The sequence below is a fragment of the Pristiophorus japonicus genome, chromosome 17 (genome assembly GCF_044704955.1).
Source record: "Pristiophorus japonicus isolate sPriJap1 chromosome 17, sPriJap1.hap1, whole genome shotgun sequence".
Lineage (NCBI taxonomy): Eukaryota > Metazoa > Chordata > Chondrichthyes > Pristiophoridae > Pristiophorus > Pristiophorus japonicus.
The window spans coordinates 42,702,921-42,721,533 of NC_091993.1; the positions used below are offsets into that span (position 1 = coordinate 42,702,921).

Genomic DNA, 18,613 nt, shown 5'->3' on the forward strand with positions numbered 1-18,613 from the left:
AATCTAGACCGCTATATAAATAGTTGATAGGTAAAAGGATATTTTCAAGTTGACTTGAGTGATTTGACTAAACTAGAAAGTGTGATGTCACTGGCACATCATGACATCCAATCCGCACGTTGTACACATATACTATTTATATAACGCAAGCTGTGAAAATGTTCAGCTCCTTCATCATATCTGATAAGATATTTTAAAGTTGGACCATGTTTCTCGTCTCCCTTGAGATAACTCATCATCAGGGCCAATATCATTCCGTATTATATCGATGAAATAATCTCTCACACTAACCCTAATCAAAGGGTGACATGTAGTTAAAAGAGATGTTCCATCAGAACATATCCAGGAAAAAGATGGTGAGGAACTGGAGAGGGCACAACCAGCAATAAAGAAAATCCAACTGTGTAGAGGGAATTCCCAAGACAGCTCAAGTTATTGCCCTTCAGAAAACACATCAGATCATTCAAGAGGTCGTTCTTATTGCATATTACAATTATACACCTTATGTCCTCATAACATCCAAATCAGTTCACAATCAATTAATTTCTTTTAAAGCGAGGGCATATATTATGTTGACAAACACAGCAGCCAGTTGCACACAACAAACAAGATGAATGATCAAATAATCTGGTTTTGGTGGCATTTGAGGGAAGAATGCCAAGCAGAACACCGGTAGAATGACCTACTCTACTTGGAACAGTGCTCCGAGATCCGTTACATCCCAGCGGAACAGGCTAGCGTCTGACGCAAAAGATGGAGCCGCCAACATTGCAGCACTCCCATCATTCCGCATAGAAGTGTCCACCCGAATGGAGTAGGGCTTGAACCTGCAACCCTCTGACTCAAGGCAAGAAATCTAGAAATCTATCTCTGCAATATTTATGTGAAGAGAAATAGGAACTGCTTGATGAAAGACCAAAATCCATCTAGTTCACCTTCTACCATCCTGGTAGTCGTATGTTACAACGATAATGGAGTTGTTGACTAATCATAGCAATCAATCTCTATCTGTGAGTCTACAACGTGACAGGAGTAAAACCCTTGGAGAGCTTTGGGAACCATAGGTCCAAAGTCACCTTTTTCCTCCTGAGCACACTACAATTAACAAGTCATGTCTCAAATTACTCATGTACTGCTTCTCAATATGTTCTTTTCTGAAGGAAATCAGATTTACATTTAAATTAATCAATATTAACTGATAGAAAAAGATTTACAAAAATGGTTCTAGGGATGAAGGATGACAGTTAAATGGAATAAACTGGAGAAGCTGGGGTTGTTATCCTTAGAACAGAGAAGGTCAGGAGGAGATTTGATGGAAGTGTTCAAAATCATTAGGGGTCTGGACAGAGTAGAGAGAAACTGTTCCCATTGGCGGAAGGGTCGAGAACCAGAGGACACAAATTAGCAGAAGAACCGAAGGCGACATCAGGAAAAACCTTTTTATGCAGAGAGTGGTTAGGATCTGGAATGCACTGCCTGAAAGGGTGGTGCAGGCAGATTCAATCGTGGCTTTCAAAAGGGAATTGGATAAGTACCTGAAGGAAAACAATTTGGAAGGCTATGGGGAAAGGGTGGGGGAGTGGGACCCGCTGAAGTGCTCTTGCAGCCGGGCCGAATGGCCTCCTTCTGTGCTGTAACCATTCAGAAATTCGTAATCGGGCGGTGACACAAAACAGGCGGTATTGGATCAGCTGCCCGTCCAATACCGCCCATTTGCGCCATCGCCCGAGATAATTTTTTAAGTCATTGTCTCTTTAACTCTAAACAGTGTGGTAAGCAACAGTCTAACAAAAATTGAGAGATACAATCCTTTGACGGAGTGATACACACCCACATATAATACTTGATTGTAGTTGATGAAAGTGGAAGCCCTGGACTGACCTCTCTCTCCCCCACCCACCAGCATTTACACAGCGCAACTGACCTTGTCCGGAGCGCCGTCCACGCCGCCTCAATGTCAGCGTAGAGGTTCTTCTCGGACGGTTTGCCGTCGCTGGCCCCGTAGCCCGAGTAGTCGTAGGAGAAGACGTTGCAGTTGATGCGGGAGCCGAGGCCGATGTAGAAGCTGCACATCTGGCCCAGGTCGACGGCGTTGCCGTGCGAGAAGAGCAGGGTGTAGCGCGAGTCGGGGGCGCAGCGGACGAACATGCAGCCGAGGCGGCTGCCGCGGGCGGTGCGTGCGAAGAACACCTCGAGCGAGTCGAGCTCGCGTTGTGTGTACTGCCAGTCGGCCCGCTCGGTCAGGTGCAGGCAGCCGGCGGCGGTGGCGGCGGCAACGACGGCCACCCCGCCGCCGCCGCCCGCCGCCTCGCCGGGCAGCAGCGTGTAGGTGGGCTCGGGCGGCAGGAAGGCCAGCTTGGCGGCGATGCGGCTCGGGCAGGGCGGGCAGCAGAAGAGCCAGCACAGCTCGCCGAGCGAGAAGCCGTTCATCCTGGGTGGAGGCGGGGGTGAAGACGGGCTGCCTCCGCCGCTGCCCGGCTGCTCCCTCACCACCGCCGGCATGCGGGCCCGGTTGCCAGGGACCGGCGCGCGCGGCGAGGGGGAGGGGCCGGGGCTGCTGGCGCCGCCGCGAGCTGCCAGCAACGGTCAGTGGCCGGAGCGAGACGGCGGCGGCGGCATGGCGCGCAAGTCGGCGCTTGTGTGGTTGTCCGACAACTCGGTCAGGTAAAGCGGCCGGAATTAGCATCGAGGCATGTTAAGGCTCAACGGGAGACCCCCCCACGCACACTTTACTCATTCTCTTACACAGCAGCCATTTCGCGAGGGGCGGCCGGTGCGTCAGGCCCGCCCTGCCAACCAACACTTCCGGCTCATCTGGGGCCACTTCAGCTTTACCTTGACAGCTTCCACTATTTGAAGGGGAGGGGGCTGCTCCTCGATTTTTGGTTGCACTTCATTCCCACGCTCCTGATCACTGGGCACCACCGGTGCGCGGAGCGGGCAAGCTGACTGCGGCTCAGTGGGTTGCATGCTCGCCTCTCAGTCCGACGGTTGTGGGTTCAAGTCCACGACAGGTCTAGGCTGTCACTCCAGTGCAGTACCGAGGGAGCGCTGCAGTGTCGGAGGTGCCATCTTTCGGATGAGGCGTTAAACTGAGGCCTCGTCTGCTCTCAGGTGGAAGCAAAAGATCCCATGGCACTATTTCGAAGAAGAGCAGGGGTGTCCCAGCCAATATTTATCCCTCAATCAAGATAACAAAAAAACAGAATGTCCGGTCATTATCACATTGCTCTTTATGGGAGCTTGCTTGAGCACAAATTGGCTGCTGCGTTTCCTACATTACAACAGTGACAACACTTCAAAAAGTACTTCATTGGCTGTAAGACGCTTTCAGATATCCGGTGGTTGTGAAAGGTGCTATATAAATTCAAGTCGGAAGACCTCGTACAACTGCTCCTGGGCCTGGCCAATGTGGCCACCAACAGGTCCACACAGCGAGCGGTCGAGGGGTTCGTTCGGCCCAACTGCCTCCATCTCTTCTGCGGCTATGTTCGCGCCCGGGTGTCCCTGGAGATGGAGCACGCAGTGTCCACTGGGACACTTGAGGCCTTCTGCAACCGGTAGGCACCGGAGGGACTGGAGTGCATGATCACAACCGGTAACAAAATTCTAATTTGATTTATTAAGTTTCCCTTTAATTTGGTTTTAATTTACAGTCTTATTGGTTGTGCTCCTTTAACAAGGGGGCACATGGTTGACTTTTAATTGCCAGAAATGAACGAGTCAGCACACACTGACCTGGGCCAGGTGCACACAGTACTCCCTTTCCAGACTGGAGCTGACAGGGAAATACCAGATGTCTTTCTCATCAAAAGGAAGAAAATAGAGACATTTACATTGATACTAGAACCAGAGGTGACTTGTCCCTTTTTTTATTCATTCATTCATTCAAAAGAACATAAGAAAGGAGCAGGAGTAAGCAATTTGGCCTCTCGAGCCTGCTCCGCCATTCAATAAGATCATGGCTGATGTTCTACCTCAACTCCATCTTCCGGCCCTATCCCCATATTCCTTGATTACCTTAATATCCAAAAATCTTATCGATCTCTGTCTTGAATATACTCAACAACTGAGCTTCCACAACCCTCTGGGGTAGAGAAATCCAAAGATTCACCACCTTATGAGTGAAGAAATTTCTCCTCATCTCAGTCCTAAATGACCGACCCCTTATTCTGAGACTGTGACCCTTGATTCTAGGCTCCCCAGCCAAGGGAAACATCCTCCCTGCATCTACCCTGTCAGAATTGTGTATGTTTCAATGCGATCACCTCTCATTCTTCTTAACTCTAGAGAATATAAGCCTAGTCTACTTAATCTCTGCTCATAGGATGTGGGTGTCGCTAACAAAGCCAACATTTATTGCCTTTGAGATGGTGGTGGTGAACCGCCTTCCTGAACTACGGTTTTGTTACAATTGAGTGGCTTGCTAGGCCATTTCAGAGGGCAACCACATTGGAGTTGGTCTGGAGTCACATATAGGCCAGACCAAGTAAGAATGGCAGATTTCCTTCAGATGGGATTTTCATGGTCACTATTGCAGATACTAGCTTTTTATTCCAGATTTATTTAATTAACTGAATTTAAATTCCATAGCTGCCGTGATGGGATTTGGACTCATGTCTCCTAATCATTAGTTCAGGCTTCTGGTTTACTAGTCCAGTAACATAACCGCTACCATTCCCATGTTCTTACCATCTCCTTTTGCTTTGTGCTATCATCCCTTTTGCCATTTAATCACTCCTGCCTTCCACCCTATCACAGACCTTCCCTTTTGTTTTCTTCCCTCCCCCCTTTCCCGGCTCCTGTACTTGCTTAAAATCTGTTACATCTCTTAACTTTTTTCAGTTTTGACATCAACCTGAAATATTAGCTCTGTTTTTCTCTCCACAGATACTGCCTGACCCGTTGAGTATTTCCAACATTTTCTGTTTTTATATTATATGAGGAATCATTTTTCACACAAGGGGTGGTTAGGATTTGGAATGCCTGATAGGGTGGTGGATACAGATTTAATCGTAGCCTTCAAAAGGGAATTGGATAAATATGAAGGAAAAACATTGCAGGCATATGGGGAAAGAGTGGGACCAATTGGATTGCTCTTCGAAAGAGCCGGTGTAGACTCGATGAGCTGAATGCCTTCCTCCTGTGCTCTGCGAATCTATATAGTGTCTTTCATGACCTCAGGTCATCCCAAAACACTTTACAGCCAATTAAGTACTTTTGAAGTGTGGTCACTGTTGTAATGTATGGAATTTGTACACAGCAAGATGCCACAAACAGCATTGACAAAATAATCAGATAATCTGTTTTAATGATGTTGGTTGAGGAATAAATGTTGGCCACAACACCAGGAAGAGCTACCCTGTTCTTCAAAATAGTGCCATGTCATCGTGTACGTCCACCTGAGAGAGCAGACGGGACCTCAGTTCAACGTCTCATCCGAAAGCCTGCACCTCCAACAGTGCAGAACTCCCTCAATACATCACTGGAGTGTCAGCCTAAATTATATGCTCAAGTGGAACATGAACACACAACCTTAAGTAAGATTACAAGTAAAGCTGTGATTATTTTCAGCAATGAGACGGGTTAAATTGACCTCCATTTGAAAACCAAAGTGAGTGGGACTTGATAATTCCACTCCTGAAAAGACCAGAAACCCGGCTCCAAACAATTTGAGGCAAAGCATCAGGGTAAATTTTCTAATTGCACGTCCCCAATGTGGAGGCTCGCTTGTCTGGAGCACAGATCAGGAAAATGTGTGCACACAGTTCACAATTTGTCTTCCGTTGCTGGATATAAAAATCGTGGGATGCATGTACACAATTCCTGATGTAAATCCAGCAGTTGAGGCTCCTTACCAGGAGAGTACAATTGGAAACTCTTATCTTATGGTATTGAGTTCTCCCGGTGTCCTGGCCAACATTTATATTTCAACCAACACTTAAAACAGATTATCTGGTCATTTATTGCATTGCTATTTGTGGGAGCTTGAAGTGCACAAATGGCTGCTGTGTTTTCTACATTACAACAGTGACTAAAGTTCAAAAGTAGTTAATTGGCTGTAAAGCACTTTGGGATGTGCCGAGGTTATGAAAGATGCTATATAAATGCAAGTCTTTATATAGTTGAAGGGAAGAAAAGTCTAGGAGAAGTACTTTTTGTTCAACACTCCCCATTCTACAGGTGTATGCATCACTGAAGAGATCCAGTTGTGTTATTGGATGTAGGGTGTGAGCATTTATCACAGAACAGATGCCCTTTTTTGGCATTTCATATTGATTTGAGATTTTCACAGTAAAAGGGGTGGAATTTGTAATGTATTTGCTTCATGGATTTCTTGCTTAAGAATTCATAGCAACACAATGCTATTAAGAACTAGTTGGTTTATTAACAAACGTTTAACAATCAAACTACACATTACCAGTTCGTCCACTATGCTCAAAACTGCATACCTCATCGTGGATGACCTAGACCCAACTGACTGGGGTTTTATTGAGTCTTGTGAACATCACATGACTGGCTATGCCACTCACATTGCAACAGCTCTACAACACTTTTAAATTATAACTTTAAGCCAAGTGCACCCTTTTGTAAAGGGGCACAATGACTAGAACCCGCAAATTAACAAATAAACATTAAAGGGAACCTTAACAAATCTAATTAAAACTCTGTTCCCTGTTGTAATGATGCAGTGCAGTCCCCCCGGTACCCATCTCTCATGGAAGGCCTCAAGTGTACCAGTGGACACCCCGTGCTTCATCTCCAGGGACACTCTGGCGTGAACGTAGTCATGGAAGAGAGCCAGGCAGTCGGGCTGAACGACCCCCTCGACAACCGCTCTAGAAACCTGTGAGCATACTCACAGGTGCATACATTACAGAATTCAATTCCCAAAATACTGGTCAGAATTCCAGGTAATGAAAACTGAATGTATTCAGCATCGTAAATCAGTGGTCCCTGTTATTGGAGATATCTCCTTCCTTACTCGTGCACAGTATAGGAGTATTTTGAACCGGACCAGTAGAGTGGCACTGGGATCGTCCAACGTCACCAAGATAAAAGCATCAGGAGGAGGGCACTGCTAGTACAAATGGCCCATTCAAACTAAGTTGTATACAAAATTATAATCCAGTTCTTTTCAATAAAAATACTGTTGACATCCTGCAGTGCCCACCGGTCCAATAGTTTTTCCAATCTAGGCTCAAAATTATTTTTTCTTGTGTAATTCAGCTTTAATTAATATGCCAATTATTTCATTGTAAATGTGACCATTTAGACTCTCCTTACTCAAGATCACAGCACAATGCAATTTCCACAGACAACCCATGTTCCTTAAGATCAAAAACATACGCCCTATGTATGCCTTGAACAGCAGTAGCGTGTCACATATTAACAATTGCCCTTTTACCGTCATGTTTTATTCTGGAGATTGCACAGATTACGTACCATGCTCTCCTGTCCCCTCCAAAGGAGACGGGTTGACATTTTAAATATGTTAAGTAGGCTGGAAGCCTTGGATCTAACCTGCTGGACAGGTTTAACAATGGCCAGCCGGGCTTCCCAGTCCTCGGGAAACCCGGCAGCTGCAGCTTCTTCTTGGTTACCCTCATTATCAGACCCCCTGAACCCTCACCCCTTACCACCCCACCTCTGCCAGGATTGGACCCCTCCACTCAGGATCTAGAACCGGAAACCCCTTGGGATTGGACCCCCCCCCCCCACTTGGGATTGGACCTCACCCCTCACCCCCCCGGGGTCATGGATCAGACCTACCTGGTCCTGCGGGGTGTTCCCCTCCTGTCTGGAAGCCAAGCATGTCACTCAAGACTGACATCCAGGTGGGGAACCTGTCAATGATGAAAGATTTAACTCCACAGTACATGTGGAGACCCAGGCCTCCAGGGTTTCCCACACGTTGCAGGACTCCCCCAATCCCGGTGCGTCGGTAAGTAAAATCTCCCCCTATGGGTCTGTACTCAGATTGGCAGGATGTGACTCGTGTACGCCAGAGATGTGTACTGGGGTCTCATCTTTTATTTATAAATGATTTGGATGAAGGAATAGAGAGACGTATATCTAATAAAAACAGAAAATGCTGGAAATACTCAGCAGCAATGTTTCCTCTAATTTTGTGTGGTCCTGTGCATCTCCTTCGACTGCACAGGTTCCTTGGAGCACTCATAGCCACGCAGCTTACAGGGAACATTGCTCAGCAGGTCAGACAGCATCTGCGGAGAAAAAGAGAATTAACTTTTTCAGGTCGATGACCTTTCAATCAAACTAGAAAAAGTTAGAAATGTAACAGGTTTTAAGCAAGAACAGAGGCAGGGAAAGGGTGCGAGGGTAGGAAAGAACAAGAGGGAAGGTGTGTGATAGGGTGGAAGGCAGGAGAAATTAAATAACAAAAGGGATGATCTGATCATAACCAATGCTCCCATTTTTTCAGATAACGGCTGGTGATGATTCTACAGGTGTCATTTACAGCTCTCGACCGTCTTTTGTTTGTTTCTTGTCCCATTACCATCCCTTTTGCCTTAGAAACATAGAAAATAGGTGCAGAAGTAGGCCATTTGGCCCTTTGAGCCTGCACCGCCATTCAATGTGATCATTCCCTCAGTACTCTTTTCCTGCTTTCTCTCCATACCCCTTGATCCCCTTAGCCATAAGGGCCATATCTAACTCCCTCTTGAATATATCCAATGAACTGGCATCAACAACTCTCTGCAGCAGGGAATTCCATAGGTTAACAACTCTCTTGAGTGAAGAAGTTTCTCCACATCTCAGTCCTAAATGGCCTACCCTGTCCCCTGGTTCTGGACTTCCCCAACATCGGGAACATTCTTCCCGCATCTAACCTGTCCAGTCCTGTCAGAATCTTACATGTTTCTATGAGATCCCTTCTCATCCTTCTAAACTCCAGTGAATAAAGGCCCAGTTAATCCAGTATCTCCTCATATGACAGCCCAGCCATCCCTGGAATCAGTCTGGTGAACCTTCGCTGCACTCGCTCAATAGCAAGAACGCCCTTCCTCAGATTAGAAGACCAAAACTGAACACAATATTCCAGGTGAGGCCTCACTAAGGCCCTGTACAACTGCATAAGACCTCCCTGCTCCTATACTCAAATCCCCTAGCTATGAAGGCCAACATACCATTTGCCTTCTTCACCACCTGCTGTACCTGCATGCCCACTTTCAGTGACTGATGAACCATGACACCCAGGTCTCGTTGCGTCTCCCCTTTTCCTATTCTGCCGCCATTCAGATAATATTCTGCCTTCGTGTTTTTGCCCCCAAAATGGATAACCTCACATTTATCCATATTATACTGCATCTGCCATGCATTTACCCACTCACCTAACCTGTGCAAGTCACCTGCAGCCTCTCAGCGTCCTCCTCACAGCTCACACTGCCACCCAGTTTAGTGTCATCCGCAAACTTGGAGATATTACACTCAATTCCTTCATCTAAATAGTTAATGTATATTGTAAAGAGCTGAGGTACCAGCACTAAGCCCTGTGGCACTCCACTAGTCACTGCCTGCCATTCTGAAAATAACCCATATATCCCGACTCTCTGCTTCCTGTCTGCCAACCAGTTCTCTATCCACGTCAGTACATTACCCCCAATACCATGCGCTTTGATTTTGCACACCAATCTCTTGTGCGGGACCTTGGCAAAAGCCTTTTGAAAGTCCAAATACACCACATCCACTGGTTCTCCCTTGTCCACTCTGCTAGTTACATCTTCAAGCATGATTTCCCTTTTATAAATCCATGCTGACTTGGTCCGATCCTGTCACTGCTTTCCAAATGTGCTGTTATTTCATCCTTAATGATTGATTCCTAACATTTTCCCCACTACTGGTGTCAGGCTAACCGGTCTATAATTAACCCGTTTTCTCTCGCCCTCCTTTTTTAAAAAGTGGTGTTACATTAGCTACCCTCCAGTCGAAAGAAACTGATCCAGAGTCGATAAACTGTTGGAAAATGATCACCAATGCATCCACTATTTCTAGGGCCACTTCCTTAAGTACTCTGGGATGCAGACTATCAGGCCCCGGGGATTTGTCGGCCTTCAATCCCATCAATTTCCCGAACACAATTTCCCGCCTAATAAGGATATCCTTCAGTTCCTCCTTCTCACTAGACCCATTGTCCCCTAGTACATTCGGAAGGTTATTTGTGCCTTCCTTCGTGAAGACAGAACTGAAGTATTGGTTCAATTGGTCTGCCATTTCTTTGTTCCCCATTATAAAGTCACCTGAATTTGACTGCACGGGACTTACATTTGTCTTCACTAATCTTTTTCTCTTCACATATTTATAGAAGCTTTTGCAGTCCATTTTTATGTTCCCTGCAAGCTTCCTCTCGTACTCTATTTTCCCTCTCTTAATTAAACCCTTAGTCCTCCTCTGTTGAATTCTAAATTTCTCCCAGTCCTCAGGTTTGTTGCTTTTTCTCGCCAATTTATATGCCTCTTCCTTGGCTTTAACACTATCCTAAATTTCCCTTGTTAGCCATGGTTGAGTCACGTTTCCTGTTTTATTTTTACTCCAGACAGGGATGTACAATTACTGAAGTTCATCCATGTGATCTTTAAATGCTTCCCATTGCTTATCCACCGTCAACCCTTTAAGTATCCTTTGCCAGTCTATTCTAGCCAATTCACGCCTCATACCGTCGAAGTTACCTTTCCTTAAGTTCAGGACCCTAGTTTCCGAATTAACTGTGCCACTCTCCATCTTAATAAAGAATTCTACCATATTATGGTCACTCTTCCTCAAGGGGCCTCGCACAACAAGATTGCTAATTAGCCCCTTCTCATTACACATCACCCAGTCTAGGATGGCTTGCTCTCTAGTTGATTCCTCGACATATTGGTCGAGAAAACCATCCCTAATACACTCCAGGAAATCCTCTTCCACCACATTGCTACCAGTTTGGTTAGCCCAATCAATATGTAGATTAAAGTCGCCCATGATAACTGCTGTATCTTTATTGCACACATCCCTTATTTCTTGTTTGATGCTGTCCCTAACCTCACTACTACTGTTTGGTGGTCTGTACACAACTCCCACTAACGTTTTCTGTCCTTTGGAATTCCGGAGCTCCACCCATACCGATTCCACATCATCCAGGCTAATGTCCCTCCTTATTATTGCATTAATTTCCTCTTTAACCAGCAACGCCACCCTGCCTCCTTTTCCTCTCTGCCTATCCTTCCTAAATGTTCAATACCCCTGGATGTTGAGTTCCCAGCCTTGGTCACCCTGGAACCATGTCTCCGTGATGCCAATTACATCATAATCGTTAACTGCTGTCTGCACAGCTAATTCGTCCACCTTATTCCGAATACACCTCGCATTGAGGCACAGAGCCTTCAGGTTTGTCTTTTTAACACACTTTGCCCCTTTAGAATTTTGCTGTAATGTGGCCCTTTTTGTTTTTTGCCTTGGGTTTATCTGCCCTCCACTTTTACTATTCTCCTTTCTATCTTTTGTTTCTGCCTCCATTTTATTTCCCTCTGTCTCCCTGCATAGGTTCCCCCCCCCCCCCCTGCCATGTTAGTTTAATGCCTCCCCAACAGCACTAGCAAACACTCCTCCTAGGACATTGGTTCCGGTCCTGCCCAGGTGCAGGCCGTTCGGTTTGTACTGGTCCCACCTCCCCCAGAACCGGTTCCAATGTCCCAGGAATTTGAATCCCTCCCTTCTGCACCACTCCTCAAGCCATGTATTCATCTGAGCTATCCTGCGATTCCTACTCTGACTAGCATGTGGCACTGGTAGCAATCCTGAGATTACTACTTTTGAGGTCCTTTTTAATTTAGCTCCTAACTTCCTAAATTCATCTCTTAGGACATCATCCCGTTTTTTACCTATATCGTTGGTACCTATATGCATCATGACAACTGGCTGTTCACCCTCCCTTTTCAGAATGTCCTGCACCCGCTCCGAGACATCCTTGACCCTTGCACCAGGGTGGCAACATACCATCCTGGAGTCTCGGTTGCTGCTGCAGAAACGCCTATCTATTCCCCTTGCAATCGAATCCCCTATCACTATAGCTCTCCCACTCTTTTTCCTGCCCTCCTGTGCAGCAGAGCCACTCACAGTGCCATGAACTTGGCTGCTGCTGCTCCCCCCGACGAGTCATCCCCCTCAACAGTACCCAAAGCGGTGTATCTGTTTTGCAGGGGGATGACCGCAGGGGACCCCTGCACTACCTTCCTTGCACTGCTCTTCCTGTTGGTTACCCATTTACTATCTGGCTGTGTACCCTTTACCTACGGTGAGACCAACTCGCTAAACGTGCTATTCACGTCATTCTCAGCATCGTGCATGCTCCAGAATGAATCCACCTGCAGCTCTAGTGCCGCAATGCGGTCCGTCAGGAGCTGGAGATGGATACACTTCCCGCACACGTAGTCATCAGGGACACCGGAAGTGTCCCTGACTTCCCACATAGTACAGGAGGAGCATAACACATGTCCGAGCTGTCCTGCCATGACTTAACCCTTAGATAAACTTAATTTGGCAACAGCAAGGCTAAATGTTACTTACTGATACAGGAAAGGAAAAGAAAAGCTACTTACCAATTACCAGCCAATCACTTGGCTGTGACGTCACCTTCGATTTCTTTCTACTTTTTTGCTTTCTCTCCCCACTGCAGCTACACTGGTAGGCCTTTATAGGCCTCGCGACGCTGCTCCCGCTGACTGCCGCCGCCTCAGGAACTCCCGCTGGGCCTTTATAGGCCTCCCGACGCTGCTCCCGCCTCTCACCGACTGCCGCCGCCTCAGGAACTCCCACTGGGCCTTTATAGGCCTCTCGACGCTGCTCCCGCCTCTCGCTGACTGCCGCCGCCTCAGGAACTCCTGCCGGGCCTTTATAGGCCTCTTGACACTGCTCCCGCCTCTCGCCTTGCACCATCATCCCTTCTGAAGCTCAACAGATGCTCCAGGAACAGCATCTCATCTTTCAATTAGGTACTTTACAACATTCTGAACTCAATGTCGAGTTGAACAGTTTCAGACCATATCCACTGCTCCTTTTTTCCCCAGACAGCAGTTGCTGGTAATGATTCTGGTGTTACCATTTACAGGTCATCTAATTGAGCTGTTTAAGATGATCAAAGGAATTGATAGGGTAGGTGGAGAAACTATTTCCTTTGGTGGGGGAGTCCAGAACAAAGTGCATAACCTTAAAATTAAAGCAAGGTCGTTCACGGATGTTGTCAGAAAATACTTCTTCATACAAAGGGTAGCAAAAATCTGGAACTCTCTTCTCCCAAAAAGCTGTTATGGATAAGTCAATTGGAAATTTCAAAACTGAGATCGATATATTTTTGTGAGGCAAATGCATTAAGGGATACAGAACCAAGGCAGGAGATGGAGTTAAGATACAGATTAGCCATGAACTAATTGAATGGCGGAACAGGCTTGAAGGACTGGATGGCCTCCTCCTGTTCCTATGCTTACACAGAAGCAAATCATATTAAGCAAAACATACTAAGCAAATAATCAATACAACACTTGACTTACTATTTTAAATTGGCTCAAAAATAATGAAGTCTTACAGTTCTTTTAACTGATGTTTTGCTTATCATAATGTGGGTGCACAGAAGGAGATTATTCGACCCACTGTGTCTGCGCCGGCCAAAAAAGAGCAATCCAGCCTAATCCCACTTTCCAGCTCTTGGTCCATAGCCTTGTAGGTTACGGCACTTCAAGTGCATATCCAAGTTTTTTTTAAATGTGATGAGCGTTTCTGCTTCTACCACCCCTTCAGGCAGTGAGTTCCAGCACTCAATACATTTTGGGTGAAAAAAGTTCTCCTCAACTCTCTAATCCTTCTACAAATTACTTTAAATCGATGTCCTCTGGTTATTAACCTCTCTGCTAAGGGAAACAGGTCCTTCCTACCCACTCTATCTAGGCTCCTCATAATTTTATACACCTCAATCAAGTCTACCCTCAGGTTCCTCTGTTTCAAAGTAAATAACCCCAGCCTATCCAATCTTTCCTCATAGCTAAAATTCTCCAGTCCTGGCTAAATCTCTGTACACTCTCTGGTCCACTCACATCTTTCCTGTAATGTAGTGACCAGAACTGTATGCAGTACTCTAGCTATGACCTAACTAGTGTTTTGTACAGTTCAAGCATAACCTCCATGCTCTTGTATTCTGTGCCTTGGCTAATAAAGGAAAGTATCCTATATGCCTTCTTAACCACCTTATCTACTTGTCCTGCTATTTTTAGGGATTTGTGGGCATGCAGTCCAAGGTCCCTCTATTCCTCTACACTTCTCAGTATCCTACCATTTATTGTGTATTTCCTTGCCATGTTAGCCCTCTCCAAATGCATTACTCCACACTTCTCCAAATTGAATTCCATTTGCCACTTTTCTGTCTACCCGACCAGTCCATTGATATCTTCCTGCAGTCTACATCTTTCTTCCTAACTACAGGCATCTCTCGATTATCCGGGCACCTCGGGGATTGGGCTATGCCGGGTAAATGATTTCTCTGTTAGAACGATTAACATTATAAAGTTAAAACCCGATGCCTTCCTGGGCCTTCAGGACTCCGAACGCACCGGCCCGATGCTGTCCCGGGCCGAAAGGACTCCGAACGCACCGGCCCGATGCTGTCCCAGGCCGAAAGGACTCCGAATGCACCGGCCCGATGCTGTCCCAGGCCAAAAGGACTCCGAACACACCGGCCCGATACTGTCCCGGGCCGAAAGGACTCCGAACGCACTGGCCCGATGCTGTCCCGGGCCGAAAGGACTCCGAATACACCGGGCCGAAAGGACTCCGAACACACCGGCCCGATGCTGTCCCAGGCCGAAAGGACTCAGGCCGAACACACCGGCCCGATGCTGTCCCGGGCCGAAAGGACACCGAACGCACCGGCCCGATGCTGTCCCGGGCTGAAAGGACTCCAAATGCACCGGCCCGAATGCTGTCCCAGGCCAAAATTTTAAATCCCGTTACAACAGTTTCCCGTTGGATCCGTATGTGAATAATCGCGAGTTGCCTGTACCTCCTTAACATGGAAATTTAGCAGGCTTTCCAAGCTGGCTTTCACTCATTCCTCAAAGGAGACTCAACTTTTTAGCTTTTATTTGTTAAATGAGTTTCCATGTTCAGAATAATCAGTGGGAATTAAAAGAAATACCAAGCAGAGACAGTTTTTAGCTGATAAAAATTTCAGCAGTGGATAGAAACATAGAAAATAGGTGCAGGAGTAGGCCATTCGGCCCTTCGAGCCTGCACCACCATTTAATGAGTTCATGGCTGAACATGCAACTTCAGCACCCCATTCCTGCTTTCTCGCCAAAATCCTTGATCCCCCTAGTAGTAAGGACTACATCTAACTCCTTTTTGAATATATTTAGTGAATTGGCCTCAACAACTTGCTGTGGTAGAGAATTCCACAGGTTCACCACTCTCTGGGTGAAGAAGTTTCTCCTCATCTCAGTCCTAAATGGCTTACCCCTTATCCTTAGACTGTGACCACTGGTTCTGGACTTCCCCAACATTAATAAGAACATAAGGATAAACAAGCTCCTTTGTTATAGGAATATATAGCTACGGGTTATCTCCTCAAGGGCATATCTGTACATGGCAAGTGATGACATCGCCCGTAGAGGGCCTTTGTTCATTAGCTCTCTGTAACTGTCTCCAGTTGAATGATTTGATTGACATTTCAGTCAAGGTGAAGCTGGAACAGTGTTTGGGAAGTTAAAACTGCAGCTAATGAAGTGAGGTAATATCATAGAATCATAAAATGGTTACAGCACGGAAGAAGGCCATTTTGCGCGTCAAGTTAGGTAATCAGGAAGGCGAATGCAATGTTGGCCTTCATTGCGAGAGGGATGGGGTACAAAAGCAGAGAGGTCCTTCTGCAACTGTATCGGGTATTGGTGAGGCCGCACCTGGAGTACTGCGTGCAGTTTTGGTGACCTTACTTCAGGAAGGATATACTAGCTTTGGAGGGGGTACAGAGACGATTCACTAGGATGATTCAGGAGATGAGGGGTTTACCTTATGATGATAGATTGAGTAGACTGGGTCTTTACTCATTGGAGTTCAGAAGGATGAGGGGTGAAACATTTAAAATAATGAAAAGGATAGACAAGATAGAGGCAGAGAGGTTGTTTCCACTGGTCGGGGAGACTAGAACTAGGGGGCACAGCCTCAAAATATGGGGGAGCCAATTTAAAACCGAGTTGAGAAGGAATTTCTTCTCCCAGAGGGTTGTGAATCTGTGGAATTCTCTGCACAAGGAAGCAGTTGAGGCGAGCTCATTGAATGTATTCAAGTCACAGATAGATTTTTAACCAATACGGGAATTAAGGGTTATGGGGAGCGGGCGGATAAGCGGAGATGAGTCCACGGCCAGATCAGCCATGAGCTTGTTGAATGGCGGAGCAGGCTCGAGGGGCTAGATGGCCTATTCCTGTTCCTAATTCTTATGTTCTTATGTTCAAATCTCAGCTAGTCCCACTCCCCTGCCCTTTCCTCGTAGTCCAGCAAATCTTTTTCCTTCAGATACTTATCCAACTCCCTTTTTAAAGATAAGATTAAGTCTGCCTCCACCACCCTTCAGACAGTGCATTCCAGAACCCGCTGCATAAAAAAGTTTTTTCTTACATTGGCTCTTTTGCCGATCTTGGTTCTTTTGCCAATCACCTTAAATCTGAGTCCTCTGGTTCTTGACTCTTCTGGCAATGGGAACATTTTCTATCTGTTCTGTCCAGACCCCTCACCTCTATCATATCTCCTCTCAATCTTATCTGCCCCAAGGAGAACAACCCCAGCTTCTCCAGTCTATCAATGTAACTGAAGTCCCTCATTCCTGGAATCATTCTCATAAATCTTTTCTGCACCTTCTCTAAGGCCTTCACATCCTTCCTAAAGTGTGGTGCCCAGAATTGGACACAGTACTCCAGTTGGGGCTGAACCAGTGTTTTATAAAGGTTCATCATAATTTCCATACTTTTGTACTCTATACCTCTATTTATGAAGCCCAGGATCCCGTAAGCCTTTTTAACTGCTTTCTCAACCTTCCCTGCCACCTTCAACGATTTGTGCACACATACTCCCAGGTCTCTCTGTTCATGCACACCCTTTAGGATTGTACCATTTAGTTTATATGTCCTCTCATTCTTTCTACCAAAATGTATTACTTCACACTTTTCTGCGTTGACTTTCACCTGCCATGTGTCCGCCCATTTCACCAACCTGTCTATGTCTTCCTGAAGTCTATCACTCTCCTCCTCACTGTTCAACTTTCAGTTTTTGTCATCTGCAATTTTGAAATTGTGCCCTGTACACCCACATCCAAGTCATTAATATACTGTATATCAAGAAAAGACTATCTTGGGGATTCTCAAGTAGCTAGGTTGAAAAAAAGTATATAAAAGTTAGTGTCAACAGAGATACCTCAGAGTTTGATGAGGCCTGATCAAGCATAAACCCCTCGAGCTCGAGAACTGTAATACGTGAATTCTCCAGTGAATGCGTAAAGTACTGCCGTAAGTGTGCTATCACGTGTATGTGTAATTATTGTCAAATAATAGTTATCACTATGCGCAAAGCTCCATGAACATCAACAATAAATGCTTTTGAACCCTATTATTTTGAGGAGTATCTTATAATTAAGGACCACCCATTCTCTAACAAAGGTACCATTGACCCAGCCTGCTCTGCTTTGTATGCTTACCCTACCTTATCAAGAGGTACTGATCAATTCGATGCTCAGCAACACATCTTTGGTACCAGCAAATTGCATTCCTTCAGTGTTTTGTAGAACATCTCTGACAGACCTGTTGAGCTGGTCTGAGAAGCAGGACAACGCTATAACCTTAAGATGAATCTTTTGTCTGCCAAATCTGCTCAGAGCTCAGAGAAAACTTCTGAAAAGTAAAGCTGCAAGGCAATGGTGCTCTCGCCTCCATTATCAGATTTGCTATATTTAACAATGGTAATGTGCATTTGATGAAGTGATCCCGTCAGCACTGTTCAGCAGCACAACTCCACCAGTGGGAACCTCTGATTCCCTTTCAAACGCTTCCTGTTCTCGATTTATTGTGGCCATACATGGTGCGATTATAACTCTCACTATGTTTTCCACACATTAAGTCCACTCTCTCCAGTTGATTGCAGATGTTTGTATTTCGCATTCAACAACAATTTACATTTATATAGCGCATTTAACATCGCAAAATGTTCCTAAGTTTGTCTACACTCAGAGAAGATCAGAGCAGTGTGTCTGCGTATAAGGTAGCCAAGGTTAGTGGGAAACTAGAAGATTGGGAAAATTTTAAACGACAGCAAAGAATGACTAAGAAAGCAATAAAGAAAGGAAAGATAGATTACGAAAGTAAACTTGCGCAAAACATAAAAACAGATAGAAAAGCTTTTACAGATATATAAAACAGAAAAGAGTGACTAAAGAAATGTTGGTCCCTTAGAAGATGAGAAGGGGGATTTAATGGGAAATGTGGAAATGGCTGAGACCTTAAACAATTATTTTGCTTCGGTCTTCACAGTGGAAGACACAAAAACCATGCCAAAAATTGCTGGTCACGGGAATGTGGGAAGG

General features: G+C 45.8%; 1 protein-coding gene and 1 long non-coding RNA gene across 3 annotated transcripts in view; one reads left to right on the top strand and one right to left on the bottom strand.

Annotated features, from left to right (window-relative positions):
- The window catches only part of abhd17c (abhydrolase domain containing 17C, depalmitoylase), a 71,844-nt gene extending 69,061 nt beyond the window's left edge, over positions 1–2,783 (bottom strand). For both annotated transcript variants that reach the window (XM_070858687.1, XM_070858686.1), the window contains exon 1: positions 1,925–2,783. In XM_070858687.1, the coding sequence (XP_070714788.1) occupies positions 1,925–2,502 (578 nt within the window). In that variant the 5' untranslated portion in view covers positions 2,503–2,783. The remainder of the gene's footprint in view (positions 1–1,924) is intronic.
- Positions 2,428–17,633, top strand: LOC139227719 (uncharacterized). Its single transcript, XR_011587455.1, has 3 exons — positions 2,428–2,664; positions 6,693–6,914; positions 12,674–17,633. It is a non-coding gene; the product is annotated as an uncharacterized lncRNA (long non-coding RNA).
- Positions 17,634–18,613: the final 980 nt, after the last annotated feature.